General features: G+C 44.6%; 2 protein-coding genes across 4 annotated transcripts in view; one reads left to right on the forward strand and one right to left on the reverse strand.

Moving 5' to 3' along the window:
• LOC117429579 (reticulon-4 receptor-like 1) overlaps window positions 1-1,630 on the reverse strand; it is a 52,116-nt gene extending 50,486 nt beyond the window's left edge. The window contains exon 1 of the mRNA XM_034049250.3: window positions 91-1,630. Within this exon, the coding sequence (XP_033905141.3) occupies window positions 91-103 (13 nt within the window). The 5' untranslated portion in view covers window positions 104-1,630. The remainder of the gene's footprint in view (window positions 1-90) is intronic.
• A 5,559-nt stretch (window positions 1,631-7,189) lies between these two features.
• The window catches only part of LOC117430380 (2-(3-amino-3-carboxypropyl)histidine synthase subunit 1-like), a 51,933-nt gene continuing 45,486 nt past the window's right edge, over window positions 7,190-13,636 (forward strand). Inside the window, exons 1-2 of one of the 3 annotated variants that reach the window (XM_058997937.1) lie at window positions 7,190-7,345; window positions 8,667-8,819. In XM_058997937.1, coding sequence (XP_058853920.1) covers window positions 7,294-7,345; window positions 8,667-8,819 — 205 coding nt within the window. In that variant the 5' untranslated portion in view covers window positions 7,190-7,293. The remainder of the gene's footprint in view (window positions 7,346-8,666; window positions 8,820-13,636) is intronic. The other 2 variants (XM_058997936.1, XM_058997935.1) reach the window with 2 other exon arrangements.

Here is a 13,636-nt window from a genome sequence, read left to right on the forward strand (position 1 = left end):
ACATCACTTACTTTTCATAATAATACTTCAAATAACACCAATACAAAATAAAGATAAAAACAGATACAATTAGAAAGTGTGTTCGCTTACCTCGTTTAAACATGTTGAAACGTGTTTTCTTTTGTAGACGCGGTACAGTATTCCAGTTAGCATGCGTGTCGGGAGCTGAGGTGGTCAAAGCTCGAGTCTTTTTTTTCTGCAATATATATGTATATTTGAATTAGGTGTGTTGTTTTCCCGGTTACATTGCAATCCGGAGCAGTAGTCCTCTTAGTCCAGATTCGAAAGGAGCCAGAACCAAAAAATCGAATTGCCCCACTAAGTCCAAAATCGGGAATGGCATTTTTTTCTTGTTTATTTTAAAAGTGTTTTCCTTCCCTAAAGTGATCCAAAAAAAAGAAAAAAAGGGAGGAGACGTTTCTTATATAGTTCAGCGCTGGTGAGACTCCTGTTTTCATCCGTCTTCATCTGCCCAGATCACAGCAGCATTGCATTTGAGTTTATAAATGTAAAACAAACGCATGAACAAGACAGCAAATGGTCCTTGCTGTTAATAGATGGGTCTCCTTCCACGCCGAAGTACCGGAGAAGCCTAAGCAAGTGTTAAAACATAATTCAAATTCACAGTAATAATAATAATAATAATAATAATAATAATAATAATAATAATAATAATAATATGCAATATCATGAACCCATGTCGGCGCCGTTTGCTCTCCGGTGCAGTTGTACAAAACAATAGGGAAGTATCCTGTATTGTAGTTTGAACGTCTTTATAGAGGGAGCCGTCTTCCCCACTTCACCGTATAAAATGTTTTTTGTTTGTTACGGTTTGACAAAATACCGTAATAATAATCACAACAGAGTAAGTGCCGCGGAGCGATGCCCCCTCTGGCTGTGCCGTCTGTAACACTTGGATTTGAGGCGTGAGTGCTTCTGCTAAAAAAAAAACAAAAAAAAAACAACTCTCCGTCTTTTTATTTTATCTCCAAGCTTCCTTTGTTTTTCTTCCCTTTTTTTGTTTTCTGTGTTGAAAAACAACAACAAAAAAAGCGAAATAATGGTCCCTCCGGCTCCTCTATCCTCTCTGTTCTGTGTAAGAGAGTCACACAGACTGATCGATAGGTTAACAGAGATAGCTACAAAAAGCACACCCTGCTCGCTTTCCTTCGGGCAGCGCCGATCCAGGTGTTTTCTAATTTAATATATGTATATGAAAATGTATATCATCTTCCCTTTGTCTTTCTTTTCTACGAAAACGACCGCTGTTTACATCAGACCAGTCAACACAAGGCAATGTATCCGTGGAGCCCAGCAGACGATCTTTCTTTTTTTAACATCCTCAAAAAAATAACATCCACTCTAAAGATAAAAAAGACGCTGCTGTAATAATATGAATGCGCTTGTATTTAGAAGTACTGTAGCAGCTGATAAATATATACGAGCAGGGCTTCAACTTCATGCTCTCTCGAGCGCTGCCTGCTGAAACAGAACGCCTCCTATATTTCACATTTATGAAAACGCGTTTTGCTTTCAGTTGAGTTCAAAAATACCAACCAATTCCCTCGGCAACCTGCGCCTAGACATGTGATGCGGGCTCTTAGGTGTTTTCATCTCTCTCCTCTTCCCTCCTCTCTCTCTCACACAGTCTCTCTCTCTCTCTTTCTCTGTTTATTACAGATTAATGTCTTTGAAAAGCAACAGCACTTTTTCTTTTTGGTAAATTAATATAATATATAGGCTATACTCTCTCTCTCTCTCTCTCTCTCTCTCTCTCTCTCTCTCTCTCTCTCTCTAATTTAATTCAAATTGGATTTTGATGTGTTTTTATTCTAGGTGTCTGTCCTCACAAGCCCGTGGGAATGAATGCACGATAGATTTGCATATGATCATCAGCTATCTACTAAGCTTATTGAAATGAAACCAATCAATACAACGAGAATGTGGCGGGTGTGTGTGTGTGTGTGTGTGTGTGTGAGTGAGTGTGTGTGTGTGTAAATGATGCTATCAGCTTTTCACTTTTAAAATTATTTACTTAAAAAAGGGGGTTATTTGAAAACTTTTAAAAGTGCCAAACTAGATTTAAAAAAATAAAAAATAAATGCTGCTTCCTGGTAGCTATGTCACTTCCTTGTGCTGTAGGTCACAAAACAAATAAAGAAAACACATTAATACCATCACTTACCAACTTGTGTTGCTCAAATCATATTGCTGAGACTAGTGTTTGTCGCTGTTGTGCAGCCCATGTTGTTATGGTGCATTCTGGAAGAGCATTATTTGAAACCGCAGGGAATCCGAATATCACTAATTGATATCAGATTGATCGCCCTCCCCACGTCAGTTTACTAGAAGCCCTGTATTCAAAAGAATGAGCTCCTATTTTAGAAGTTTAAAGATTACTCAGACCGTGTGCGTGTGAGCCCCGTTCTGCTGTTTACATTCTCGTGTGTATGCGTGCAACACGAATTATCTTCTTTCTTTAAAGAGCAAATTGCTCTGGAAAATGATTGAGATATTATATATATATATATATATATATATATATATATATATATATATATATATATATATATATATATATATATATATATATATATATGAGATATATACTGTACATCCTGTCGCATCCGGATTCTCCTGGGATACAGAGCTGTGCGCTGTTTTTGAATTCTCTGTACTCCTTCTCTCTCTCTCTCTCTCTCTCTCTGTAGATATTTACAAGAAGGTCAAGACAATAATAAATATATTCACTTTTCACTGACACCTACACCACCGGCAATGCTGCACAAGACGCACGATTTAAAAATAAATCTAGAAAGAAAGAAGGTGGGCGACACAGACAGATATGAAGAAACAGGTGAGTAGAAAAGAAATATAAACGGAAGAAGTTAGGAAAGGCAGGGTCCCGGTCCTGTGCTGAGGGGATGGGCGGGGCTGGTCTGCAGGACAGCACAAACACCTTGGCTGCGTTCACGGGGATCACTCTGCGCAGATTCTGTGCACAATCTGACCATGTTAGCCAATGGGCGCGTTCACGGAGATCACTCTTAGAAGATCATTGGCTAAATTGATCATTGGCAGTGATGCCCCTGTGCGTGTGCGTGTATGTGTGTGTGTGATGCGCTCTCTTCTAATTAGGCTCAATTAGTGGTCGTTTCCATGGCAAGGAGGAGCGGGAGGGGAGGTGCGTTATGTGTGTGAGCCTAGTCGCAGCAGGGGTGTGATATTCCTGGGGATTTTAAGCAGGTGGTGTGACATGGTGGTACACTGCCAGTTCACTGTTCCCCTCATCAGTGTGTAAACTTTACACTTCACTTTTTGGCAATGGGTCCTGTTTCACTCACACACTCACCCGTGCACACACTGGCGCTCACAGCATCAGAGCCCTATGGAGTTTCAGCAGCAAGCCGGTCCATAACGATCTGGACCCCGAGATGAAACGGCATTGATCGCTATGGAAGGCATTGAGCAGCCTGCCTGCCGGCCACAATCATCTGAAACGAGCACGAGGAGAAGGAGCTCACTCCGCGAGCTCCACGCAACAGAGCGCTGCAAGCAGACTTAACCCTTTACTTCGTGCTTAGCGTTTTTCAGATTGGTGGCCGATCACTGTAGCTGCAGCTTCTCTTTCTCTGGGGTGTATTAACTGAACACACAGCGCGGTATACGCTTGAGACTTTTAAAAGTGCACACAAAGGTTTTACTTGCTGCATGCCCGGAAACACGGGTATAAATATTTAATACATTCAGCCTTGGGCCGCTCTCCATGTTTCAAAGAGCGTCGATATTAAAAACGGTATGAAGTTTTCTCTGTAATTTGTATTGCATTTAGTTACATTGTGTCTGTAATGTTTATTTTAAACGGAATAACTCGCTGTTGGGAGCCGTGCGTCGTGTCTCGAATACCGATTTCCTTATAATGTCCCGGTTTAGAAACTCGCCGTCCCGGCTTCTCCTCCCCCATACCTTTTTTTGCAGAGAAATTGATAAATAAATAAATAAAAATCCTACCGAGCAGGATTCCTCAATCTCTCCCGGCGGTACAGAACGATATAAACGAGTTATTCCGTCTTCCCTCATGCATTTCAACCGGACCGATTAGATGGGATAGCAGATGGAAATGAGTTGAAATGTAGCGCAGGTCTGAAGAATTATTCATTGTAAAAAAATAATATATTATATTACCCATATACACACATTTTACATAGCCCATCCCAGAAAGGAAACTCCAATCTCTGACCTTTAATTGAAACTTTCGACCCGGCGTGACTTAAAGGTGCATTCACCAGGCTATAAAGGCCTGGTGAATGCGTGCGAGGCAGCTCCCAAATCAGCACAAACAACTGACACCATGTTAATTTTTTTAAAATCCTGTTAAATTTTTCAAAAACTACAAACAAACAACGAAGTTCTCTTCAGCGCTCGCAATGTGCTGTTTGGTGTCTCGTTTTTGTAACATCAACATCATTTTTTCTTCTTTCAAAAAATAATGAAAGAATGTAGGAAGCGCTTTAAAAAAAACATGGTCCTGTGTCTAAACAGCGTCTGACGAATCAGTCAGATGACAACCCTTTTAAAAGTTTGCCACATAACTTTGCAATGGTTATACTAGTTAACCATGCTTAAATATGCGTTACCATATCTCTCCGGGTTTACAATGCGATTGCATTTTGCTCTGCATTTACTACGGGATGGTTTGGTTTACCATATTTTTAAATACGCTGTCGTAGCTCTCAGGGCTCCCCGATGCTTACTTCAATCACTTCGTTTCTAATCGGAGCGCTGCCGTCCGGAGTCCTGTGTCTAGTGATCTTAATTCCGCTGTCCGCCCACGGGCTGGGAAGTGCTTGTAAACAAGACGAAACACCGCTGCGCGCCCTGCAGAACAACATCTAAATAAATGAATCAATACAGAAATAAATAACGAGGCCGGGCTGTGTGAACATGTGTTCACGTGGGCGAGGCGCCCCCAGCATTCCAGATTGGATGAACAATGCTAAATGGATTGCTTTCACATCCATTTCTTACCTCTTATTATTAGCTCCAGCAACAATCTCACTGCCCCCCTCCTTCCCCCTTAAAGGAGCGCTCAACAAACTTTCCTTATCTGTCTTTTCTTACCTGTAATTACGCTACATTATCACATGATCACTATAGAACACTGCTAGCCACGGCTTCCCAAAAAATGTATTCTGTTGTACTGGCCCTATAGCTACGTCAGCACTTTCGGACGCTAGATTTGAATGTGCTTTACCATGGCGAGTGTGCACAGCAGATCAGCTGCAGTCTTCCCATGGTTAGTATTCATTAACCATCATTTCCCATGGCGTGCTATATTTTTATACCTCTCTGGGCTTTACAATTCTTCCTTTACCGTGCTTTATCACACTTTGCTATTATTATTATTATTATTATTATTTATTTCTTAGCAGACGCCCTTATCCAGGGCGACTTACAATTGTTACAAGATATCACGTTATTTTTTTACATACAATTACATTTTTTTTTTTTTTTTTTTTTTTTTACATACAATTACCCATTTATACAGCTGGGTTTTTACTGGAGCAATCTAGGTAAAGTACCTTGCTCAAGAGTACAGCAGCAGTGTCCCCCCACCTGGGATTGAACCCACAACCCTCTGGTCAAGAGTCCAAAGCCCTAACCATTACTCCACACTGCTGCTATGGGAAACCTTGAGAAGGGTGGACCCATCTTGCATACAGAATAACCTTCAATATATTACATACAATATATTATACATAGACACATAGATTATTATTAATGTGTAGTAGTGGTTAGGGCTCTGGACTCTTGACCGGAGGGTTGTGGGTTCAATCCCCAGTGGGGGACACTGCTGTTGTACCCTTGAGCAAGGTACTTTACCTAGATTGCTCCAGTAAAAACCCAACTGTAAAAATGGGAAATTGTATGTAAAATAATGTAATATCTGTATAATGTGAAATAATGTATAATGTGATATCTTGTAACAATTGTAAGTCGCCCTGGATAAGGGCGTCTGCTAAGAAATAAATAATAATAATAATAATAATAATAATAATAATAATAATAATAATAATGTGTACCTGTGTGTGTGTGTGTCTGTGTGTGTGTGTGTGTGTGTGTGTGTGTGTGTGTGTCTGTCTGTCTGCGTGTGCTTGCGTGTCTATCGGTGAGATTGCTTTTCTCTTCTCCTGTCCTGCTCTCCTCCCTGCAGGACGGCTCTATTTCATCAGTGTGCTTTTCTAAGTGCTGTAATCCAATACAACACCCAGCCTCGAGTACCGGCCTCTGTCTGCACGCATTCCCTCTGCTTCTAACTTCATCCCGGGAATCTAGTTAGAAAGCGGATTGGGGGAGTCACTTACACACCCACTTAAACACACACCTAAACACTGTCGGAGAGACAGAGACACACACGCACACACTGAGAGTGAATTGCGTGACCTGTGTTTAAATGAATTGAATTGTTTTGCTAGCTAGTTACTAAAAGCACATGTGTCCGGGGGCGGGAATGACTTCCCGTGAGGAGCGTTTCCATCAGAGTCAGACCGATACAGCTCGCTGATTTGCTGCATTTGTCTGACTGGCGCGGGACTGTGTGAAGCAGGAAGAAATATTAAGTAAACACAAACTTAACCACAAGGTTAAACGAGAATGAATGTGGGCGACTGCAACATTTTCTCTAACGAGGGAATTGCACTGTTTTGACAGACATTGTTTACCTTATACAATAGCAATACGATTTTAATACATGATGCGCTCCCGATAGAACCGCTACCGCAAATTAAACACATTTATGGAAGCCACTCACGCGCTTCACACCCACTTGTAGTTTTTAAGCGATTTATTTTAGAGGCGAGTTACAAACCTGACCTGTCTTACAGTGTCCCGGAATTATGGGGCCAGTTGGCATCCCACTGCATAGCAGTTTCACCCAGTCCGGGTTTACCACAAACTTGATGAGCTACAGTGCAGGTAAGAGCTCAGGTGAATCTTATTAAACTCACAGTCAAACCGGGAATGGGTTACTGCTGTAGGCTGTAAGCAAAGTTACAGCGTTGAAAACATTTCGGCTAACTCGCCTGCTAGCCCCGCCCACATTTACACACCCACGGTCAAATACAATCATTTGTAACTACTGTATATCAATGGCACGACCATTCAAACGTGTGCACGGTACGCTTTCCCAGTTCGACTGCTCCTTTCTCGATTCACCGGACTTGCCAGCGGGTGAGCGCTCTCCTCCTCGATTGGCTTCGTCTTTCAGTGTCTCATGTGTTTTTGTTTGGAGCGATGGCAGCGCCCTTGTCAGAGACGCGGATCACAGCAGCGAAGAAGCCGGCAGGTATATATTTTATTAATTCAGTTTGTTTACAGCAATGCGAACGGGTAACACGTTACAGAACAAATATAAGAGAGTGTTTATAGCCTTGTGTAATCGCTGCTGAGGCGGCGTCACGTGTATGCAGACATGAGATCTTGAAAATGAATCTTTGATTATTTTGTGTAGTAAACAATAAAACAGAAAAAAGCAATACGATTTTGCGGCTCTTGTAAGTGGTTATTGATGTGGTGTCTGTGTGTTATATTAATGTAAGGGATATGGGAATCTTTCGTAACACAACGCTGACTTTACAGAGCATTTTCATAAAAATGCTTCTACTACAGGGATGGCAATAAGACTCTTATTGCAGAGCAGTTTAACCCATTCCAGGTTTTACTGTGAGCTTGATTAGCCACAGTGTACAGGTAACAAGCTCGGGTGTGTCTTATTAGACTCATAGTACAATCAGGAATGGATCAACCTGCTAACCCGGGTCTGACCCAGGTACGTGGTTTCACACTACGCGGGATTGTGACCCGGGTAGACAGGACCAGTGCCAGTGTGAAAGGGGCATCATTTCCATTCCTGTACTTCCAGTAACAACCCCCACAAAACTGCTGCTCATAGTTTAACATCAGGGCTGAAGAAAGACATACTTAGATTGATTCTTCAATAATATTAAGAATGTAATGTGTGCAGCTGCAGCAGCAGTAAAATACGCTGCCATGGTGCCAGTTCAAATCCTCCTGGTGTTAATGTCTGCCTTAAAGTATTGCTGGCCTTGCTTCGCTACACAAGTGCGATTCTGGCAAATGCTGGCATAACTGGAGAACTGTTATCTCCAAAATGTAAAGCAGCATATGATTCATTCAAACTGCTTGCTAGCGAGAGGCCAAATCAAAGAGACGTGTTTCGAGCTTAGATTTAAAAACCCTGACGGACTCAGCATTCCGGATCCAGTGTGGAAGTGAGTTCCAAAGGGCAGGAGCTCGGACACTCCAAGCTCTCGCTCTGCAGGTTTCTAATGGAGTTCTTGGAACTGCCAAGAGGCCATCGTTTACCGATCTCAAAGTGCGAGTCAGTAACAAATAGGCATGATAGTCTTCAGAAGGACGTGTCAGTGCATCCCAGCTGTAGCTTCTGCTTGTTTGTATTTCATTACCTTACATTAACCCATCACAGTACTGAGCTTCATGTTTTTATGTGCTGTAAAAGTGCTACAGGGAAAGCCATAGAGAGGATTACAAAAGATGTGTTTGTCCTGTTCTGAAACCTGTGTTTCTTCCCAGCATTCAGAAGCATTCAGCGATTTCTTTTAATGTCTTGTTTGTTTCCCTGGCAGGCCGAGGACCCCAGCGACGGGTGGCTAACCAGATTCCTGCCGAGATTCTGAATGACGTGGAACTGCAGGAGGCCGTCAAGGCACTGCCCCAAAACTACAACTTCGAGATCCCCAAGACAGTGTGGAGGGTGAGGCAGGCCCAGGCCAGGAGAGGTACAGAAACACCTGTTCACAGCACAGCAACCCACACAGCAAGTGCCATGCAGGGCTGCAGTGTGGGAGGCAGTGGGTTTGAGTAGCTCAGTGGTTATAGTGCTGGGCTGCAGTGTGGGAGGCAATGGATTTGAGTAGCTCAGTGGTTATAGTGCAGGGCTGCAGTGTGGGAGGCAGTGGGTTTGAGTAGCTCAGTGGTTATAGTGCTGGGCTGCAGTGTGGAAGGCAGTGGGTTTGAGTAGCTCAGTGGTTATAGTGCTGGGCTGCAGTGTGGAAGGCAGTGGGTTTGAGTAGCTCAGTGGTTATAGTGCTGGGCTGCAGTGTGGAAGGCAGTGGGTTTGAGTAGCTCAGTGGTTGTAGTGCTGGGCTGCAGTGTGGAAGGCAGTGGGTTTGAGTAGCTCAGTGGTTAAAGTTGTGTGCTGCAGTATCTGCGATGAGTCATTAAAATGTTGTCATGGTAATCTGGCTTGTCATCTGTTGTCATCTCGCTTTTTTCTGGTGTTAGTAATTGCGTAAATGAAGCTTACGGCACTTGAGGGATTTTCACACCTCCTTATTGAATGTTTAAATGTGTTCAAACATGCTGGCAGAATACAGTCGGATTGATCGGCTATCTAGAAAACCGTCTGCACAGCTTAAAGGTCCACAACGTGTTTGAAAAATACTGCAAACCCCCACGTACATGTGTATCTAATATTGCCATGTTCATGTAATCGTTCTTGCCAGTCCCTTTGTTTTGCTGTCACGTTTGACTCCAGTGCAGCTCACTTATCCAGGCACCACACTATAGATTCACTTTCTGTGCAGCAGGCAAATGGAAAATGTGTTCGTTAACCCAATCCCGCACAGAGCACAAAACCACACACAGGATACAGTTGGAAAGTAATTGGAGCTCGACTAGGACAGAGGGAAGGAGACACTTCTTCACACACAGAGTGCCGAGTGTATATGGAATGGGCTCCCTAGTCGTGTTGTTGAGACAGAATCACTTGGATCCTTTGAGACCAAACTTGACAAAGTTCTGAGATCAATCAGCTGCTAGGAACCGGATGAGCTGAGATTGGCCGTATGGCCTATTCATGTTCGTTAACTTTCTTAGGTGTATTCTGATCATTTTAGTTGCAGAACTTCTTACACTAAATTAAACAGTGGGGCTCGGTTCAGGTACATTGCTGTGCCCCTCCCCGCGTAGCATTGATCAGCCTGCAGAATTGAGCCTGCGCTCCCCTGTGATTTGCTGTACAGTCCTGGCGTGTGGCAGGAGTCTCGGTGCTTCTAGGTGCTTCTAGCTGCTCTGCTCACAAAGGCTTCTCTCTCCCCACGCGGTGCGCTGAGGTGCTAGTGAGCTGCTTATAATTAATTGCTCCAGTGAAGGAAAACAGGTTTGCGTGTCACAGGGAACCTTAAGAAGCTGCCTTCGTTCCCGGGAGGCGGTGAAGAGGAGAGACACACTAACACGTGCAATGCCTTGACCTCTCAGGAGCTCACTTTCCAATATAGGGACGAGGCTAATTAAAAAAATCAACAAGCCACGGGGATCATAGGGGGATAATAGGGGACCTCGTCTCAAACAGAGGGCAGGTCCTGATGATGATGATGATGATGATGCATTTCCATCTGCCTGCTGGGACTCCATTGAAAACCAGACTAGTTCATTTCCTTCAGACGCAGAACATCGATCCCTCCGACTCGCGCTGATGGTGGAAGTTACCTGGTGAGCGTCCATTGTGAAGGGAAAAACCCATGTCGACAGATCACTAGGGCTGTGAATATATTACATGAGGGGCGGCCAAAGCTGTCCTTTCCACTCCTGGTCTTTGTTCCAACCCAGTTCTAAAGTGTTTAACTGAACCAATTCACCTCCATCCAGATATTGAAATAGTTCATGATCTCATTGTTCCTGTTAAACCCCGGAGTGGAGTAGTGGCCCTCCAGGACCAGGATTGGACACCCGCTGTATTATACTGTTATTTGAAGAAAAAAAATATAAAACAAACGGGGTCCCCAAAAGTGTATGAAAATACAAGAGGAACGATCGAGTGACAAATGAATGCGTAACTGAACTGTAATCGATCAGTGCCATGGTGTAATTACAAATGCGCAGGTTCAAGGTTCAGCTACAGTTATATAGTAACTGCAGTTCATTACAAATCGCACAGTTCCAGTTGTGATTGACCTCGGGTCTGATGAGCTCCTTTAGTGCTTCTGAAACTTTGGGGGTGCACTTTTATAAAGGATTGGTGCTTTCTCAATCGTGCAGAAGCACCTGCCAACTGAGTGCCTACTGCCAGCCCTCTGGCAAAGTCTCTCTGCACCGGCCAGACTCCTCCCCCCCCCCCCCCCCATGCACACAAGGACGCTGGACTGACCGTAGCTAATCCCAAGCGAGTGAATACCGGAACCCTGGCAAACAGATCTCATTCCATTTGTGGAGATCAATTATTCAAACAGGCTCTTGCCTCGGGCACACCTCAGCTTACTGAAATTATGCTGGCTTCTCTAACCTACGGAGGGGCTTGGAAGTCATCTCAAGGGGTTGCTCAGTAGCTTTGTCATTAGAGATGATAACTGCAGACGCTCCTGAGGAATGACAAGCGTGTTCCCAGGCGGTTCACAACCCTTGACGTCGCACCAATCCGGATTCCATTGAATAATAGATTTCTGTGACACAGACAACGCAGGGCTCATCAAAGGAAAAACAATGCATTGTTGAAAACACTTTACACAGAGATGCACAAAACACTCACCCCCACGCTGCGTGGTGCTCCCTGAATCGGGGATTGTCAGTTATGCTACACTGTTGCTGTGTCCCTGGGTGCTGTAACCTTTCGCTCTTAATATATTCGCCCTTTGTAGTTAATGAGCAAGCTGCCTTGCTGTCTGTTCGGGTGAGGTGAAGCACAGAGCTTAACCTTTCCTCCTGCTCGGAGCCCTCTTGCACCATCCGGCTTCAATCACAGAGCAGGGGCATCTCCCCCACGACATCACCGCTTAGCCGTGGCCTTCAGAGCCCATTGCAATCCTCTGTCCCTGCCTTGGGGGGCCTAGCAGGTGCCATCAAAGACACATTTTGGATTCAAATATACCACGGAGAGTAAAAACAATTGCAGGCTTGAGATGATCGTCCTAGTTACTGATGCATCACGCCGTTAAACCTAGATTCGAAAGGCAAACTGATCACCTGCCTCTTTCACAGGTTACCCGTTCTAAACACATTTTTCTCAGTCCTGTTTGTTACAATTGAGCTTACTTCTCTGAGATTTGAATGGGAATTCTGTTTGACAGGGAAACGTTTTGGGCTGTGTCTCGTTGGCCGGGCGTTTTGATTTGCCCCTGTAGTTTGTATTAGCCGCCTGTTTGTCTTGCAGAATCGTTTTTAAAGTGTACAGTGCAGTACTTTTGTAGACCGTGTAATGCAGAGCACAATCGACCAATCCTTCATTCATGCATCCCTTGTTTTTCTCTAAAACATCTAAGAACGTGAGGACGTGGGCTGCTTGAGTGGCTCTCCAACGATCGGTTCCTTATTAAACCAGGCGCTAAGCTCTGGCCTGGCTGCCACAATTGAGTGGAGAAACTAATTTACTGTTTAATGATGATTAATTCCACTGTCAGTGAAGAGAGGTGTGTGTGTGTGTGTGTGGTGGTGTTACAGTTTGTAGGGTCCCCAGGGAAACGCAGCATCCTGGCTTGGCACGGCTCTACGAGGCTGGCAGGTAGCTGTTTGTTCATTGGTCCTTAGTTGTTGCATGTCTTAATTGGTTGTTGGGGAGGGAAGAAGGTAACCTCTTCAGGCCCTGGGAGGGAGTGTGTTCTCACGCAAAGGCTCAATCAATAGGAATATTAACACCAGCGCCTGGGGGCTGTGATGGCAGTACGAAGCACCTTGGAGACAAAAATAGAAATCCCTCAATCCGAGAATTGAGGTACTGTTCCAATCCTGTGTGTGTGTGTGTCTGCTGTGGTCTATGCAAGGTTATTTGCATGCATTTTCTACTAATCACTGCATGTGTTGTAGATCAGACTCACTTGGACAATGCAATGCAGTTTGGTTTTATATGGTGCTCTTCATGCAGAGAATCCCAAGGCGCTTTAAAATAAGCTAACTCAAACAAATAGGTTTTTAAATGTGATTGAAAAGATTCCAGTGTGCCAGCATGCCCGACAGGACCCGGGACGGAGCTCTAACTGAAAAGATTCCAGTGTGCCAGCATGCCCGACAGGACTCGGGACAGAGCTCCAACTGAAAAGATTCCAGTGTGCCAGCATGCCCGACAGGACTCGGGACGGAGCTCCAACTGAAAAGATTCCAGTGTGCCAGCATGCCCGACAGGACTCGGGACGGAGCTCCAACTGAAAAGATTCCAGTGTGCCAGCATGCCCGACAGGACTCGGGACGGAGCTCCAACTGAAAAGATTCCAGTGTGCCAGCATGCCCGACAGGACCCGGGACGGAGCTCCAACTGAAAAGATTCCAGTGTGCCAGCATGCCCGACAGGACCCGGGACGGAGCTCCAACTGAAAAGATTCCAGTGTGCCAGCATGCCCGACAGGACCCGGGACGGAGCTCCAACTGAAAAGATTCCAGTGTGCCAGCATGCCCGACAGGACTCGGGACGGAGCTCCAACTGAAAAGATTCCAGTGTGCCAGCATGCCCGACAGGACCCGGGACGGAGCTCCAACTGAAAAGATTCCAGTGTGCCAGCATGCCCGACAGGACTCGGGACGGAGCTCCAACTGAAAAGATTCCAGTGTGCCAGCATGCCCGACAGGACCCGGGACGGAGCTCCAACTGAAAAGATTCCAGTGTGCCAGC

Source organism: Acipenser ruthenus, chromosome 24, assembly GCF_902713425.1.
Source record: "Acipenser ruthenus chromosome 24, fAciRut3.2 maternal haplotype, whole genome shotgun sequence".
Lineage (NCBI taxonomy): Eukaryota > Metazoa > Chordata > Actinopteri > Acipenseriformes > Acipenseridae > Acipenser > Acipenser ruthenus.